Source organism: Pseudorca crassidens, chromosome 1 (genome assembly GCF_039906515.1).
Source record: "Pseudorca crassidens isolate mPseCra1 chromosome 1, mPseCra1.hap1, whole genome shotgun sequence".
In the NCBI taxonomy this organism is placed as follows: domain Eukaryota; kingdom Metazoa; phylum Chordata; class Mammalia; order Artiodactyla; family Delphinidae; genus Pseudorca; species Pseudorca crassidens.
The window spans coordinates 61,523,821-61,542,376 of record NC_090296.1 but is presented as its reverse complement, the minus strand read 5'-3'; the positions used below and the strand labels follow the sequence as shown (position 1 = coordinate 61,542,376).

Below are 18,556 nucleotides of genomic sequence, written 5' to 3'. Positions count from 1 at the left end.
GCCTTGCAAACTGAGGGAGACTGTCCTGACATCAATTACTTAATTATTGAAAGCGCTCACTGACTACTGCCTTTATTTGTATTCCCCGTCACTGGTCGCTCCCCACTAGAATGTGCCATCATCCCACGTTAGCCCTTTCTGATGCTGCTTGCAGTGCACCACCACCCGTGTTCTGTAGCTCTGTCTTTGGAATAGTGTGTTCTGTCTTCTGCTTCACATTTCCTTCCACTGTGGGTATCTGGGACTGACTTTCCCCCACTCTCCCTGTTTCCTGCATTGTCTGCCGTTGCTTAGTGGTCAGGTCTAATCCTAGCCCCAGCACACCCCCACCCCTTACTTGGCCTTGTTCCTTGCTGCATGATCCTGACAATGATACCAATGAGTATAGGACTTAATCCCTGTTGGAGGTCTAGCTGCTGATACGTGTGACAGAAGAACATATATCAGAGCCGTAAGAGATCTTAGCCTTCCCCTAGCCTAACCATCTCATATTATGAAGAAACAGAGGCAAAACTATGCACCTCATGTCAGTTTTGGCAGAGTTAGGACTAGAATCAACGGTAACCTCAATTAGATTATTTTTATATTCATTTTCAACAAGTAGCCCCTATACCTAAGTAAGCCTTAAGCATACTTTAAAAAATACAAATTGGGATGACAAATTTATATTAGTATGTACTACCAGTATTTGATAAGATATTAGATTAGTATATTTTTGTTTTATATGGAAACACCAAAAAAAAGAGAAATTATTTGGAAATTTGTTTGATTTCATAACTGCCAATATCTGAAAGTTGGAATATATTTTTTTAAGCAAAGCAATGTCATTCCACCAGATGTCACTGTTTGCATGTAGCAATGAAGTTACAATGATTAAAAATAAAATTACCCCCTCTCTATTCATATTTTGTAAAAAAAATTCTGTATAATTGCATTCTTATCCTCCTTTAGATTTATTATTTATTAAGACTATATTCCCTGAATTTTTTAAAGTATTGAAAGTATTCATTACTTCTGCTGTAGATTTTAAAGACTTTACTAAAAAAAATTATTTGTAGATTAGCATCTTCAAGAAGATGAACTCCTAAAGTCTTTTCTAGGCCTAGGAGTTTGCTTTTCAAACAACATGCTTTTAAGTTACTGTTTTCTAAATTGTCAATTGTGACCCAATAAGTGGATTGTGCACTCAATGTAATGGCTTGCTACGAGTCCCTTAAAGAAATGATGGCTGGGATAGAATATTGCATGTAAGTATTACTTTGGCAAAGCTTTTTACATGAACACTTTAAAAAATTTTTTTTATATTTATTTATTTATTTATTGGCTGCATTGGGTCTTAGCTGCAGCATGCGGGATCTTTCGTTGCAGCACGCCGGCTCTTTGTTGTGGTGTGTGGGCTTCTCTCTAGTTGTGGCGTGAGGGCTCCAGAGCATGCGGGCTTATTGGTTGCAGCCTGCGGGCTCTCTAGTTGTGGTGCGCAGGGGCTTAGTTGCCCCACGGCATGTGGGATCTTAGTTTCCTGACCAGGGATCAAACCAGCATCCCCTGCATTGCAAGACGGATTTTTAACCACTGGACCACCAGGGAAATCCCTGAACACTCTTAAAATATCCCTGAACACATCTTTTCTGAGTTGCGTAAAAGTGACTGTGAGCTTTATCCTGCCAAGGCTCCCTCAGGTTTAGTACCCCAAGGAGCACAGTACATTTTCTAAGGAAGGGATAGGGAAGGTGCGGTGGGGGAACTTCTCTGTTAGAGTCACACCAGGGAGGGGAGAGGGTTGCAGGAGGGAGAACCCTTCCCTACGCCTCACAGGATGGAGCCCACAGTCACATTTGTGTAACTCATAAAAGATGTGGGCGGAGATTTTTAAGAGTGCTCACAGCCTGGAGCAAATGTTCTCCAATCTTCTTTGACACAACCTATAATAAGAAGAACATTTTATATCTCTGACCCCATGGGAGACCAGTGTTGACTGAGAAGGCGGTTTAACTCACTCTGAGAGAGATGGGCTTGTTAACTTCATTCAGTCTCTTCAGTCATAATAACAATAATGATTGTAATATCAACCACTTACTGGTTTTTTTTGTAATTTGTGCAAACTCTTCACATATATTATTTCTAAGCGTTAGACCCTGAAAAATCCCGTTGCTGTTGCTATTCACAGACGAGGAAACTGAGACTTGAGAAGGAAAAGTGACTTATCCAACACAGCACATCAAGCGGCCAAACTAAGGCTAAAATCCTGGTTTTTAACCTCATTCCAAAGGCTAGCTCTTCTCACTATAGCCGTGCTTTATAGGCTTCCCCTGAGTATAAGGGCCATCTGGGTTGTTTAAGTGTATCAGTTCTTAGGCTTTATCCCAAACCAACTGAACTAGAATCTCCAGAGGAGATATCTGGGAAGCTATAGATTTGATAAGTATCCCAGGATATTCTTATGATCAGGCTCTTTTAGGAAAGATTGCAGCACATCAGTGGTTCTCAAACTTCATTGTGCATCAGAATTAACAGTAAGGCTGGTTAAAACACAGAAGGCTGGGTTCCTCCCCAGAGCTTCTGATTCATTAAGTGTGATGGGGCTCAAGAATTTTTATTTCTAGCAAGTTCCTATGTGATACTAATGATGCTGGTTAGGAAACACACTTTGAGAAGCAGTGCAGTACATCATGCTAACCCATGAATCTAGTTTCTCAGGACAGGGTCTGGGCTAACTTTGGCTGTGGGATTTTTCAAGCACAGTGTTAAACAATACATATTCGGTATCTACTATATTCACATTCAAGGGAGACAGAAAATGAATAAGAATCACGCCTCTCCCACCCCAACCAGCCTGTAATCTACTATGAAAAATATACAGAATAAAATGTAATATATTCTATAATGAACTTGCAGATCAAATGCACCAGAGAAACTAGGGAGGCAAAGATGAATTTTGGCTGGCCAGAGGGACATTTGTAAAGGCTTCGTGGAACAGTTGAGGTCTGAAAGTCTTATTTTCAACACTTTCATAGCCACACTGCATTGTAGTTCGGTTTGCCTGTCTCCCCTATTGCACCTATAGTAATCTCAGCACCTAGAGCATCTTTTGTGCAGTGAATATAGGTTGGGCCAGGTGTTGGGGAGGGAAGTAGGATTGGTAAGGTAGATGGTTCCCAGACTGTGGAGGACCCTGATGGCCAGGCTTAGGAGCTTGGGTTTTACCCTGTGTGTGTAGTCACTAGAGTATTTGGAAGGGGGTAGCTGATGAGAACTCTGTCAGGGATCTGTAACATGGATTGGAGGTGGGAAAGTCTGGAGGTGAGGGACAGCAAAGATGTTATCATAGGACTTAGCTGAGAGGAAATGCAACAGGATGGAGAAACACTGGAGGGAGAAGGATCAGGACAAGTGATTACTGTTGGGGGTGAGGGAGAAGTTGGAGATGAAGAGATTTTCATTCTGAACCACTGAGATGGTGGTGGTCTCCAAAGGGGAGATCTCTAAAAAGGATTGGTTCTTTTCTCTGGAAATAAAGAAGGAAGCAGGGAAAATCTGGACAAAAATTTCAAAGCAAGTGATTCATCTTTGTCAGACAGGAACAGTTGCTAACCTTGGGTAGCCTTTCCACTAAGGCCCCCAGTTTATGTCTACCAGAGCTATGCACTCTAAAATGGCCAGTGACTTCTTTCACTTTCCTTCCAACCAAATAGAATTTCTATTTCTTTGATGCACATTTGGGATGTGAAAAGACAGTAATATGTGAATGACTCTGACTACTTTGTTTCTGGCTTATGAACAGATAAAAATATAGCAGTGCCTCAAGATAGCTTCTTAAGTCACCCCTCTCCTCCTTGATCTTGATATCTGTATTCTCTCGCTCATTATTCTAGACAATAGAATACCCTGCTCTTTTGTTTTTCCTGGATATATCAGTCAGGATTCAGTTGCAGAAAACAGAAATAGTTTTAGCTATTTTAAGCATAAAGGGATCTATAATAATAGGAATGTGATGCTTTTAAAATCAATGGAAAGATTGGAAGAATGGGCTCTAGGCAGGAGGGTTTTCCAGAGATGACTCATACAGCACGTTTAACTGGCTGCCAAAGCTGCTGCTCCTTCTGGCACAGTCAGGAAGGTGGGAAATCTGGAGGCCAACACTGGCAACAAACCACCTTAGCTGAAATTCAGGGATCGTGTGGCCTCTAGTGTCACAGCTTTTGACTCTGGAGCCTTGCTGTGTCTGTTTGAATGCTCACTGGCAAAAAAGTCTACCCACAAAAGAAGTAACTGGAACCCTGCCACAGAAGAACTCAACGTCACCATGACTGCTTGCCAGCAGGAACATCAGAACCTTCTTCGTTCCAAATTGTACGTGAGTGCACGTGGTTAGTAGATCCTAAAACACATCCAGGACACTGGCTGCAGGAGGGTCTTCACCTCCCCATCCTCAGCAGTTGGAGAAAGTGTATTGGAGGGAGGATGGACTGGATGTCGAATGGCAATCTGTTATGTCCACTGTGCTGGGAGTTGAGCTTTATCTTCTCTTTGAATTCAAATATTGGACTGGATGAGATAGGAAGCTTTTCCCTGTGAACCTACTTTGGCAAAGCCCTGTCTTCTCCAGCCTAGCTTTGGGTGGGCCTGATTTTTAAGAGGTGGTTTGATGGAATCTAAGGATTTCAGCATATCGTTAAGTAGTCAGTTTGATATGTGTGTGGTTTGTCTTCACATTTGGTGGCTCATAAACTGATTGTCTATTCATATAATGGTATAACAAAAAGTTAGAGGGAACAGCGGCTCTACTTCCAAGCGAAATTGAAATATGGCTATAGTCTGTGTAGGTCTACTTTATACTCATTTTATATTTCTTTTACAGTAAGTGCTGCAATACAAAAGCTAATGTCTTTTCAAGGAGTCTGTAAGTCAGCCATTAATGACACATTTTGCCTTCAGATTTTGATTTACCTCATCTCTTGGTTTAATTTAGGTTTTTGTTGATAAGTTTTTTTGTTTTGTTTTGTTTTGTTTTTTGTGGTACGTGGGCCTCTCACTGTTGTGGCCTCTCCCGTTGTGGAGTACAGGCTCCGGACGCACAGGCTCAGCGGCCATGGCTTACGGGCCCAGCCGCCCCGCGGCATGTGGGATCTTCCCGGACTGGGACACGAACCCGTGTCCCCTGCATTGACAGGCGGACTCTCAACCACTGCGCCACCAGGGAAGCCCCCTGTTGATAAGTTTTAAACCTCCTGTGTATATTCTTATGTATATGTAGTTTGTAGCCTAGAAATAAAGACCTAATGCCGTAACAGTTTTCTGTTCATCTTGGCAAGATATGAATCAGGAAGGAAAAACCTTAATGTGAGAAGGCAGTTCTGCTTAGGCTGATGCTTTGCCTCAGTCTAAGAAATGAAACCATTTCCTGTGACTTGGAGTGAGGAGCAGGTTAGGGATCAGAAGGCAGAGAACTTTTTACCTCTCTTATCATGAGGCTTTCATAGAGTGAATTTATTATTCCAATATTATAAAACAAAACCACCGAAAGATTACTACTAAAATGCATTCAGAAGCCAACAATTATTCTTGAATTATTTCCTATTTTGGATTATCTGACTTCTGCACAATATCTATTTAGTACAAATATCAAACGTTTATTTCGGTAGAGATATAAAATGAGAGAAAACACCCTTTGACTTATCAATGGCTTAAAGAACAATTTTTTTTTGTTATTAAAAACCCTGTAGAATACTGCAAGGAATTCCTGTTATGGGTGACAATCAAGAATATGTTGCCGTCCTTCCAACAAGACCAGGGATACCACCTGAATTGGCACCAGGAACTGGACGGAGTGCTCAGAAACCACACCTACAACTCTCGGGAGAGGAAGTAAGGAGTTCCTTTAATATTAGTTTTCTCTATCTTACAAGCTGTCAGACTTTTTGGTTTCAGGACCCTTTTTATACTCTTAAAAATTTTTGAGGACTTCAATAATTACTTATGTGGGTTATATCGACATTTACAGTGTTGGAAATTAAAACTGGGAAAATGCTTAAATGTTTATTTTTTAAAATTAAAAATAACAGTAATAGTCATATATGTTAACATAATGTATTTTTATGAAAAATAGTTATATTTTTTAAAACAGAAAAGTAGTGTAAAACTAGGATTGTATTTTTTTTTGCAAATCTCTTTAATGTCTGGCTTAATAGATGGCAGCTGGGTTCTTACGTTTGCTTCTGCATTCAATTTTTTGGTAGGTTGTTTTGGTTGAAATATATGAGGAAAATTCTGGCTTCATGAAGATATATAGTTGGAAAGGAAGAGATTATTTTAATAGACTTTTAACATAATTATGGATATTCTCCTTTAATAATATACCAAAACTTTACAAGTGGTAGTTTCTTGAAACTTAGTTGTGAGACTTCCACTTCTGGGGATGATGCAGTAGAAGTACTTTTTCCTATTCCTCCTGCTAAGTACAGGTAAAAACCTGCGTGTTACAAACAGGACAGATCTAAAAGGTGGAGAGACTAAGGCACTAACTAGGAACTTTGGGACCCAAGAAATGGCACAGTGGCGAGTTAGTTCCTTGGGTTTTCTTTTTTGCTTCACATATTCTAGACTTAGAGTTGAAAAAATTGGTAACCTAGAAAGAAAACTAGGTAAAGACAGAAGAAAAAAAAAAAGTCCAAACAAAAGCCTGCTCCCTCTAGCCAAAGAACCAGGAAAGGGACAGCCTAGCAAGACAAAACTTTTCAACAATAACTACTCTACCCTAGCCAAACACCACAGAAAAAATGGTGGCCCTGGTCCTTTCCTTACCTCTGCCAGCAAAGGCCTAGAAGGAAAACTAGACTTTTGCTCTTGCCCAGAGTATAAGAAGGCACTATAATACCCCTGCCAGGGTGGTATCAATGAAGGCTGTTTGGGGCTGGAACTTTCAGCTTAATAAAGTGGTAATGAGGTTTCCCCTCTTACTGTGTTAGTTGAGACCACATGGGGATCCTGGACTTGCATCCCCACCTAGTAGTAATGAGCCACTCCTCTCCCTCCCCACTGTGGTGGTACCAGAGGAAGCCTAGCAGAGTGTCAGTTAAAGCAGAAGGTTTAAATAAGATCCAGAGCCTCAGAGCAAAATACCCCAAATATCCAAATTTCAACTGAAAATCACTAATCATACCAAGAACCAGGAAAGTCTCAAACTGAACGTAAGAAGATAATCAATAGATGCTATTGCTTAGATAACAGAGATGTTAGAATTATCTGACAATGATTTTAAAGCTACCATCCTAAAAATGCTTCAGCGATAATTATGAACACACCTGAAACAAATTTAAAAAAAATAGAAAGATTCAGAAAAGAAATAGAAGGTCTTAGTATAGACATTGAAGATACACAGTAAAGAAATTGAAGACATTTTAGAATTGAAAAAATATAGTAACTAAAATAAAATGCTCAGCAGGTGGGCTCAAAAGTAGCATGGATGAAACAGGAAGTGAACTTGAAGATAAAACAATAGAATTTATCCAGTTTGAGCAACAAAGAGAAACAGACTGAAAAAAAAAATTAACAGACCCTCAGGGACTTGTGGGAGTAAAACAAAAGATCTAACATTTGTGTTATCACAGTCCTGGAAGGAGAAGAGGAAGAGGGGTGACTGAAAACATATAGGAAGAAATAATGACTGGAAACTTCCCCAATTTAGCAAAAGACTTAAACCTACATATTCAGGAAGCTGAGCAAACTCCAAGTAAGAAAAATCCAAAGAAATCTGTACCAAGTCACTTATTAGTGAAACTTATGAAAACTAATAACAAAGAAAAAAATCTTGAAAGCATCAAGAGAGAAGTAATATGTTACCTACAGGAGAAAAACAATTTTAATGGCAGTGGATTTCTCATCAGAAACCATGGAGGCCAGAAGTAAGTGGTGGAACATTTTTCAAATGCTGAAAGGAAAGAACTGTAAGCCCTGAGTCCTATATCCAGAGAAGATATCCTTCGGGGATGAAAGGGAATCAAGACATTTTCAGATGAAAGGAAACTAAGAGAATTTGTCACCCAGCAGACTTACACTACAAGAAAGGCTAGAAGATGTTCTCTAAACAGGAAAAAAAAAATGATGAAAGAAAAAATCTCGGAATATCTAAAAGGAACAAAAACGTGTAAAACAAAAACACAGGTAAATGCAATAGAGTTTCCTTCTCCTTTTGAGTTTTCTAAATTATGTCTGTCAGTTGAAAAAAAATTATACTGTTAAATGTATATAGAGGAAATGTTTAAGACAACTGTATTATAAATGGAGAAGAGTAAAGAGATATAAAGGGAGGTAAGGTTTCTACACACCACTTGAACTGGTAAATTGGAGACATCAGTAGACTTTGATAAGTTATGTTTATTATGTTTATATAATGTAATACCTAGAGCAAAACTAAAAAGCTATACAAAGAAATATATACTCAAAAATACCATAGATAAATAAAAGTGGAATTCTAAAATATGTCCATGTAACAGGAAAGCAGGAAATAGAAAACAGAGAAAGAAAAGAAACCAGAGAGAACAAGGAGAAAACAAAAATGAAATGGCAGACAAAATCCCTAACTTAAATACATCAGCCACTATGGAGAACAGTATGGAGGTTCCTTAAAAAACTAAAAATAGAACTACCATATGACCCAGCAATTCCACTACTGGGCATATACCCTGAGGAAACCATAATTCAAAAAGAGACATGTACCACAATGTTCATTGCAGTACTATTTACAATAGCCAGGACATGGAAGCAAGCTAAGTGTCCATCAACAGATGAATGGAAAAAGAAGATGTGGCACATACATACAATGGAATATTACTCGGCCATAAAAAGAAATGAAATTGAGTTATTTGTAGTGAGGTGGATGGACCTAGAGTCTGTCATACAGAATGAAGTAAGTCAGAAAGAGAAAAACAAATACCGTACACTAATACATATATATGGAATCTAAAAAAAAAATGTTACTGAACCTAGGGGTAGGACAGGAACAAAGATGCAGACGTATAGAATGGACTTGAGGACACCGTGTTGTGGGGAAGGGGAAGCTGGGATGAAGTGAGAGAGTAGCATTGACGTATATACACTACCAAATATAAAATAGATAGCTAGGGAGATCATAGCATGGGGAGATAGCACAGGGAGATCAACTCAGTGCTTAGCATAGCACAGGGAGATCAACTCAGTGCTTTGTGACCACCTAGAGGGGTGGGATAGGGAAGGTGGGAGGGAGGCTCAAGAGGGAGGGGATATGGGGATATATGTATACATATAGCTGATTCACTTTGTTATACAGCAGAAACTGACACAACATTGTAAAGCAATTATACTCCAATAAAGATATAAAAAATATATATATATGGTCTAAATATACCAGTTAAGTTACAGAGCTTGCAGAGTGGGTTAAAAGACATGACCAACTATTTAGTGTCCACAAGAAACTGACTTCAAATATAATGACTTAGAGAAGTTGAAAGTAAAAGGGTAAAAAAAGATAAGTCGTGCAAACACTAATCAAAGAAAGGCAGGAGTGGCTATATTAATATCAGATAAAGTAGACTTCCCAGCAAAGAAAGTTATCAGAGACAGAGAGAGGCATTATATTATGATAAAAAGGTCAATCCACCAGGAAGACATAGTAGTCTTAAAGAGTGTGTGCACAAAACAGCTGCAAAATATGTGAAGCAAAAACTGGTAGAACTAAAAGGACAAATAGGCCATTCCACAATTATACTTGGAGACTTCAACACCCCTCTCTAAATAGTTGGTAGAACGCTTAGAAAATCAGCAAGGATGGAGAAAAATCAATAACTCCATCAACCAACAGGATCTAATTGAAGTGTACAGAACACTACACCCAACAAGAGCAGAATACATATTCTTTTCACATTCCTGCAGGACATATACCAAGATAAAACAAATCCATAATGAAATCAAACTAGAGATTAATAAGAAAGGTAACAGAAAAATCTCCAAACTGTTGGAATCTAAACAATACAGGTATAAGTAATCCATGTGTTAATCCAGGGAGTCTCAAGGGATTTAAAAAATACATTGAAAATCAATTGAACTGAATTAAAATGAAAATACAACACATCAAAATTTGTGGAACACAGATAATGCAGTGCCGAGAGGGAAAATTATAGCACTAAATGCTTATAGTAAAAAAGAGAAAGTCTCAAATCAATAATTTAAGGTCCCACCTCAAGAGCCTAGAAAAAGAAGAGCAAAATAAATCCAAAGCAAGCAGTGGGAAGGAATAATGAAGAGCAGAAATCAATAAGGATGAAAACAATAGAGAAAATCCATGAAACAAAGAGGTAGTTCTTAGAAAAAATTGACCTCTAGCAAGACTGATACGGAAAAACCAGAAAATACACAAATTACCAATATTAGAAGTGAAACAGGAGATATCACTGCAGACCCTCCAGACATCAAAATAATAATAAGGGAATACTATAAACAACTCTACACACATAAATTTGACAACTTAGACAAAACAGAGCAGTTCCTCAAAAAACACAAACTACCACAACTCACTCAATATGAAATAAATACTTTGAATAGCTCTATAATGTTAAGGAACGTGAATGCTTAATTAACAAAACTCCTTTCTCAGAACCCTGAAAAATAGTTTGGCAGTTAAAAAACCAAAATAAACATGCAACTACTATTAAGCATGTTGCAGAATGAATACATAAACTCTATAAGGATAAGTCTTCAGAGAATTATGCTGGTAAAAACCAATTCCAAAACACTACACACTGGCTGATTTTATTATATAACATTCATGAAGTGACAAAATTACAGAAATGGAGAACAGATTAGTGGTTTTCAGGGTTTCAGAATGAAGGTGGGTGGGAATGGGTGGAGTGTGTCTATACAGGACAATATGAGGGATCACTTACAGTGATGGAAATGTTCTGCATCTTAACTATATGAATGTCAATATTTTGTTATTCTGTACTACAGTTTTGCAAGATGTTACCTTTGAGGTAAACTGAGTAAAGGATAGATAGGGTCTCTCTGTATTATTTCTTAAAACTGTCTGTGAATCTATAATTATCTCAAAGTTAAAAGTTTAGTACAAGAATTGTGGTTGTTGGACCAGTACCAAAAAAAAAATTAAACTTAGCTGAAAAGAAAATGTATTAAATGATAATTTGTACAGGTAAAAAAGTTTGTTGCAATTGAAATCTGAAACCATGTCAATGACTTTTTTATACCTTATTACATGAAAATCTATTGCCTCATTTTGTACTTTGAATGGCTCTTTTACCCATGCATGATTTTGTAACATTTTGTATTGGTCATTTAGAAAGTACTATTCATCAAGTTATGTAGATCTTCAAATGTTGACACATTTCACTAATATATAATGTCAAAATATCTCAATTTTAATATTATCAGAAAAGTCTTTTAGCACTGGGAACCTGGCAAGCTCATGGTGAGGGACACAATTTTTCCAAAATTCTAATTTTTGCTAAAAGCTTAAATTTTTTCTCTTGACACAAATAGTCTCAATTATTTTATTTGAAATGACTGATTTTCTCATTTTCAAGAAAATGCTTACCACAAACCAAAGTCTGAATAAAGGTAGTTTGATATTTGTCCTCTCAAGTAAAAATGGTAGCTAGTTCAGTTCAGAACTCAAACAATAGCACACATGTTTTTCCTCAAAACCACCATCCTACTGCACTATGGCCACAGAAGAACTTCATGTGTACTTATTATTTTGTTACACTGAATATTAAAAAGATACTCACTTAAAAGTTGAGATTTAATAAAATGAACATTTTTTTCCTGCTTTGTAGGGGTATTTTTAAGATCCTGCTGCCTTAATTCACACTAAGGTCCACCAATTTTACTCTCTTTTTTTTTTTTTTTAACACAAAGTGCAAATTTCAACACAGTGAAAAAGGCAAATGACCTCTTTGTATTTTTAGTGTGGAAAGGTCTTGAAAAGACCCCTGAAAGGTCTTGAGGCTCTCCAGAGCTCAGACCACATTTTAGAAACTGTTGTTCGTCCTTATATTTCATTTATATGAAGCTCAACTTACCCCTGAAGCTAATTTGCATGTCTCTCTCCCTTAGTGAATATAATATTCTGACACTGAGTCTTCAGTATGAACATGAGTTATTGTATTGGGTTGTAACATATGTAGTAACCTTAGGGGCTGTGCAGGTGCTGTTTTACTAAATTAACCTAGCTTGCTTTATAGTTAGTGCAATCTTTACCCTCCTGTCAAGTTCTAGCAGCCACCAACCCGGCTGTTTTTAACCATTTTCCTCATTTCCTCTTAGAAAGTTCTGAGCATTGCTGGGGAAACCAGTTTACCATGATGAGTGTTTCTTTTCTAGTTTAATTTGACACATTCTCTCCTGAAAGTGCATCTGTGTTTTTCCTTGAGAGCAAAATCGTGCTGTTTAGTGATAGATTTTCCTCTCTTCCCACTTAGAGGCTTGTATCCTGCCTTCTTCTAGGGGAATAATTGTATTCTGGATGCTTAAGCTGCTGAAAGTCTACCTACTACAAGGGAAGATTTACCATATTGTATGTGACATATCATTTGAATATCTGAAATCTTAATTTCTAGGTGATCGTTGGAAAAAGAATTGTCAGCTGATTTTGGAAGAGTTTATTCATCTTTTGTCAAGGAATTCCTGGCTCTAGGTCTGTACAGCATAAAGTGATGCAGTGTGCCCACCAAATAGAGGATGAGTGAGATGGAAACAATTTTGAATTTCTGTGGTGGACAAATTAACGTGGCAACTGCAAAATCTACCTTTCTCTAAATAAATACTCTGTTGGTAGAGAGGAAATGTGATCAAAGAATAGTTGACTAGAAATAAAAGTGCTGAAGACTCAGTATCAGCTTATAATTGTGAATCTTTATTTACTGTGTTTGGGTCTTTGGATATTACTGTCAGAAGTCTGTATAGCAACCATGCTCCAGGAGATGGTCACTCTTAAGGTTTCATAGTTAATGTTAGAGTAATGCTTGTAAGTTGATGCTTTAAAATCATCTGTGCTCATTTTTTTCTGGTGAAAGACAAATCTTGTTGGGGAAAGTGCTTGGTCCAATTAAATATTATTCAAAGTCAATGAAAGTTAAGGAAAACACAATTACCAATAATACCGTGGATTCAGATAGCTATTATTTTAAAAAATCTTGCCACATTTTCTTCAAATCTTGTCATGAATGCCTGATTAAGTTTTTCACTTCCAGCTATTTTTTAAAATTATTTTTCTTTTACTGTTTGTTTTATTATTGTTATTTTATTGATAGTAAACTTTATTTTTTAGAATAGTCTTAGACTTCCAGAAAAATTACAAAGACAGTGTGGAGATTTCCCACACTCTGTTTCCCCTATTATTAACATGATAATGGTGGGTTAATAGTGGCCCCCAAAAGATATATCCAAGTCCTAACCCATGGTACCTGTGAATGTGACCTTATTTGGAAATAGGGTCTTTACAGATGTAATTAAGAATCTTGGAATGAGATCACCTTGGATTTAGGGTTAGCCCTAAACCCAAGGGTAAGCCCTAAATCCAATATAACTGGTGTCCTTATAAGAAGAGAATGCTCTGTGAACACACAGACACACAGGGAAGACGCCTTGGACTGATGGAAGCAAATTGGAATGATGCCGCTGCAAGCCAAGGAATGCCAAGGGTTGCCGGCAACCACTAGAAGCTAGGAAGAGGCACAGGAGAATTCTCTATAGCATTCAGAGGGAGCATGGCCCTGTTGACACCTTGACGGACTTCTTGTTTCCAGAACTCTGAGAGAATAAATTTCTGTTGTTTTAAGCCACCGAATTGTATTTGCTACAGTAGCCCTAAGAAACTACCAATACATCTTAGAGCAGTATGGTACATTTGTTAAAATCAGTGAACTGCTATTTATACGTTATTATTAACTAAGGTCCGTACTTCATTCAGATTTCCTAAGTTTTAATGTAATGCCCATTTTCTGTTCCAGGATCCCCTCCAGGATACCACATTACATTTAGTTGTTATGCCTCCTTAGGCTTCTCTTGGCTGTGACAGTTTCTGAGACTTCCCTTGTTTTTGTTGACCTTGACAGTTTGGGAGAGTACTGGTCAGGTATCTTGTAGACTGTCCCTAATTGGGATTGGCTGATGTGTTTTTGATTTGATTGTGTTATGTGATTTTGGGAGGAAGACCACTGAGGTAAGGTGCCATTTTCATCATATCATATTGAGAGTACGTATTATCAATATAACTTATCATTGTTGATGTTAACTTTAATCACCTGGCTGAGGTAGTGTCTGCCAGGTTTTCTTTATTGTCAATTTTCTCTTTTTGCCTCCTTTCCGTTCTGTACTCTGGAAAGAAGTCACTATGTGCAGCCCACACTTAAGGAATGTGGAGCTATGCTCCACCTCTTTCAGAGCAGAGTACCTACAAAGATTAATTTGAATTCATCTGGACAGGATGTTTGTCTGTTCTTCCCATTTATTTATTTATTCGGTCATTTACTTATATCAGTATGACCCATGGATGTTTATGCTATACTTTGAGTTATATTACAATACTACTTTCTTATTATTGTTATTATTTTGCTAAAATTGTTTGAGCTTTGGTCATTGAGAGCTCCTTCAGTTGTCTCCTACGTCCCTTTGACAGACCCCATCACTGTGGGATTTTTTTTTTTAACACTTAATTACTGGTAGTACAGATGCTCCAGGTTTATCTTGCGTATTTCCTGCCCCAGTCCATAGAATCAGCCATTTCTACAGGGAGCCTCAGTTCCCTTTATTGGAGAATGTAGTTAGAAACTAAGATCAGAGCATTGGATGTGCTTGTTGCTGCTGGGGCTTTGTTGCTTCTAGGCCTTCTCACCTCACACAAATATATGTCTGTATACTAACTCCTTCCTATAAATACACATATTTATAATACACATAATAAATATAATAAATATACATAATATTTCTATCTGTAACCATCTTTTTTTTAAGTTTTGAATTTTATTTATTTTTTTATACAGCAGGTTCTTATTAGTCATCAGTTTTATACACATCAGTGTATACATGTCAATCCCAATCGCCCAGTTCAGCACACCACCATCCCCACCCCCTCACAACTTTCCCCCCTTGGTGCCCATACATTTGTTCTCTACATCTGTGTATCAACTTCTGCCCTGCAAACCGGTTCATCTGTATCATTTTTCTAGGTTCCACATACATGCGATAATATATGATATTTGTTTTTCTCTTTCTGACTTACTTCACTCTGTATGACAGTCTCTAGATCCATCCATGTCTCAACAAATGACTCAATTTCGTTCCTTTTTATGGCCGAGTAATATTCCATTGTATATACGTACCACAACTTCTTTATCCATTTGTCTGTCGATGGGCATTTAGGTTGCTTCCATGACCTGGCTATTGTAAATAGTGATGCAGTGAACATTGGGGGGCATGTGTCTTTTTGAATTATGGTTTTCTCTGGGTATATGCCCAGTAGTGGGATTGCTGGGTCATATGGTAGTTCTATTTTTAGCTTTTTAAGGAACCTCTATACTGTTCTCCATAGTGGCTGTATCAATTTACATTCCCACCAACAGTGCAAGAGGGTTCCCTTTTCTCCATACCCTCTCCAGCATTTGTTGTTTGTAGATTTTCTGATGAAGCCCGTTCTAACTGGTGTGAGGTGATACCTCATTGTAGTTTTGATTTGCATTTCTCTAATAATTAGTGATGTTGAGTAGCTTTTTATGTGCTTCTTGGCCATCTGTATGTCCTCTTTGGAGAAATGTCTATTTAGGTTTTCTGCCCATTTTTGGATTGGGTTGTTTGTTTCTTTAACATTGAGCTGCATGAGCTGTTTATATATTTTGGAGATTAATCCTTTGTCCATTGATTCGTTTGCAAATATTTTCTCCCATTCTGAGGATTGTCTTTTCGTCTTGTTTATGGTTTCCTTTGCTGTGCAAAAACTTTTAAGTTTCATTAGGTCCCATTTATTTTTGTTTTTATTTCCATAACTGTAGGAGGTGGATCAAAAAAGATCTTGCTGTGATTTATGTCAAAGAGTGTTCTTCCTATGTTTTCCTCTAAGAGTTTTATAGTTTCTGGTCTTACATTTAGGTCTCAAATCCATTTTTAGTTTATTTTTATGTATGGTGTTAGGGAGTGTTCTAATTTAATTCTTTTACATGTAGCTGTCCAGTTTTCCCAGCACCACTTATTGAAGAGACTGTCTTTTCTCCATTGTATATCCTTGCCTCCTTTGTCATAGACTAGTTGACCATAGGTGCATGGATTTATCTCTGGGCTTTCTATCTTGTTCCATTGATCTATGTTTCTGTTTTTGTGCCAGTACCATATTGTCTTGATTACTGTAGCTTTGTAGTATAGTCTGAAGCCCAGGAGTCTGATTCCTCCAGCTCTGTTTTTTTCCCTCAAGACTACTTTGGCTATTTGGGGTCTTTTGTGTCTCCATACAAATTTTAAGATTATTTTGTTCTAGTTCCATAAAAAATGCCATTGGTAATTTGATAGGAATTGCATTGAATCTGTAGATTGCTTTGGGTAGTATAGTCATTTTCACAATATTGATTCCTCCAATCCAAGAACATGGTATATCTCTCCATCTGTTGGTATCATCTTCAATTTCTTTCATCAGTGTCTTATAGTTTTCTGCATGCAGGTCTTTTGTCTCCCTAGGTAGGTTTATTCCTAGGTATTTTATTCTTTTTGTTGCAATGGTAAATGGGAGTGTTTCCTTCATTTCTCTTTCAGATTTTTCATCATTAGTGTATAGGAATTCAAGAGATTTCTGTGCATTAATTTTGTATCCTGCAACTTCACCAAATTCATTGATTAGCTCTAGTAGTTTTCTGGTGGCATTTTTAGGATTCTCTATGTATAGTATCATATCACCTGCAAACAGTGACAGTTTTACTTCTTCTTTTCCAGTTTGTATTCCTTTTATTTCTTTTTCTTCTCTGACTGCCGTGGCTAGGACTTCCAAAACTACGTTGAATAATAGTGGTTAGAGTGGACATCCTTGTCTTGTTCCTGATCTTAGAGGAAATGCTTTCAATTTTTCACCATCGAGAATGATGTTTGCTGTGGGTTTTTCATATATGGCCTTTATTATGTTGAGGTAGGTTCCCTCTATGCCCACTTTCTGGAGAGTTTTTATCATAAATGGGTGTTGAATTTTGTCAAAAGCTTTTTCTGCATCTATTGAGATGATCATATGATTTTTATTCTTCAGTTTGTTAATATGGTGTATCACATTGATTGATTTGCATATATTGAAGAATCCTTGCATCCCTGGGATAAATCCCACTTGATCATGGTGTAAGATCCTTTTAATGTGTTGTTGGATTCTGTTTGCTAGTATTTTGTTGAGGATTTTTGCATCTATTTTCATCAGTGATATTGGTCTGTAATTTTCTATTTTTGTAGTGTCTTTGTCTGGTTTTGGTATCACGGTGATGGTGGCCTCATAGAATGAGTTTGGGAATGTTCCTTCCTCTGCAATTTTTTGGAAGAGTTTGAGAAGGATGGGTGTTAGTTCTTCTCTAAATGTTTGGTAGAATTCACCTGTGAAGCCATCTGGTCTTGGACTTTTGTTTGTTGGAAGATTTTTAATCACAGTTTTACTTTCATTACTTGTGATTGGTCTGTTCATATTTTCTATTTCTTCCTGGTTCAGTCTTGGAAGGTTATACCTTTCTAAGAATTTGTCCATTTCTTCCAGGTTGTCTATTTTGTTGGTATAGAGTTACTTGTAGTAGTCTCTTAGGGTGCTTTGTATTTCTGCGGTGTCTGTTGTAACTTCTCCTTTGTCATTTCTAATTTTATTGATTTGAGTCCTCTCCCACTTTTTCTTGATGAGTCTGGCTAATGGTTTATTAATTTTGATTATCTTCTCAAAGAACCAGCTTTTAGTTTTATTGATCTTTACTATTGTTTTCTTTGTTTCTATCTCATTTATTTCTGCTCTGATCTTTATGCTTTCTTTCCTTCTGCTAACTTTGCGTTTTGTTTTTTCTTCTTTCTCTAGTTCCTTTAGGTGTAAGATTAGACTGTTTATTTGAGATTTTTCTTGTTTCTTGAGGTAGGCTTGTATAGCAATAAACTTCTCTCTTAGAACTGCTTTTGCCACATCCCACAGGTTTTGGATTGTCGTATATGTAACCATCTTTGTCTAACTTAAGCTAAGCATGAGTTCATACTGATGTCTACAACTCTAATTCATGACCACATGTATCATTCTAACCTCCTCCCTTACTTATCTTTAAGCTCCCTACAGTGAGTGACAAACCTGGCTCCCACCATCCTCCATCCATTTACTTAATTGTTTAATTCCAGTATAGAAGTATCAGAATTATTAACCCATATTCCTGTGGGAAACAACTTTATCAACTAAAGTGTAGTGCTACATACAGTTTCTTTTGCCTTTAGTCTTATATACCCTACTCATTTCCAAGGTTACTATCCTGGGATTCCTCTTGACCTCCTAAATGATTTTTTAAAAATTTGCATACATTGTGTCAGT

The 18,556-nt window shown here is 37.3% G+C and overlaps 1 protein-coding gene across 1 annotated transcript in view; it reads left to right on the top strand.

Annotated features, from left to right (window-relative positions):
• Positions 1–18,556, top strand: part of TTC6 (tetratricopeptide repeat domain 6) — a 196,750-nt gene that overhangs the window by 89,911 nt on the left and 88,283 nt on the right. Inside the window, exon 6 of the mRNA XM_067737263.1 lies at positions 5,724–5,865. Coding sequence (XP_067593364.1) covers positions 5,724–5,865 — 142 coding nt within the window. The remainder of the gene's footprint in view (positions 1–5,723; positions 5,866–18,556) is intronic.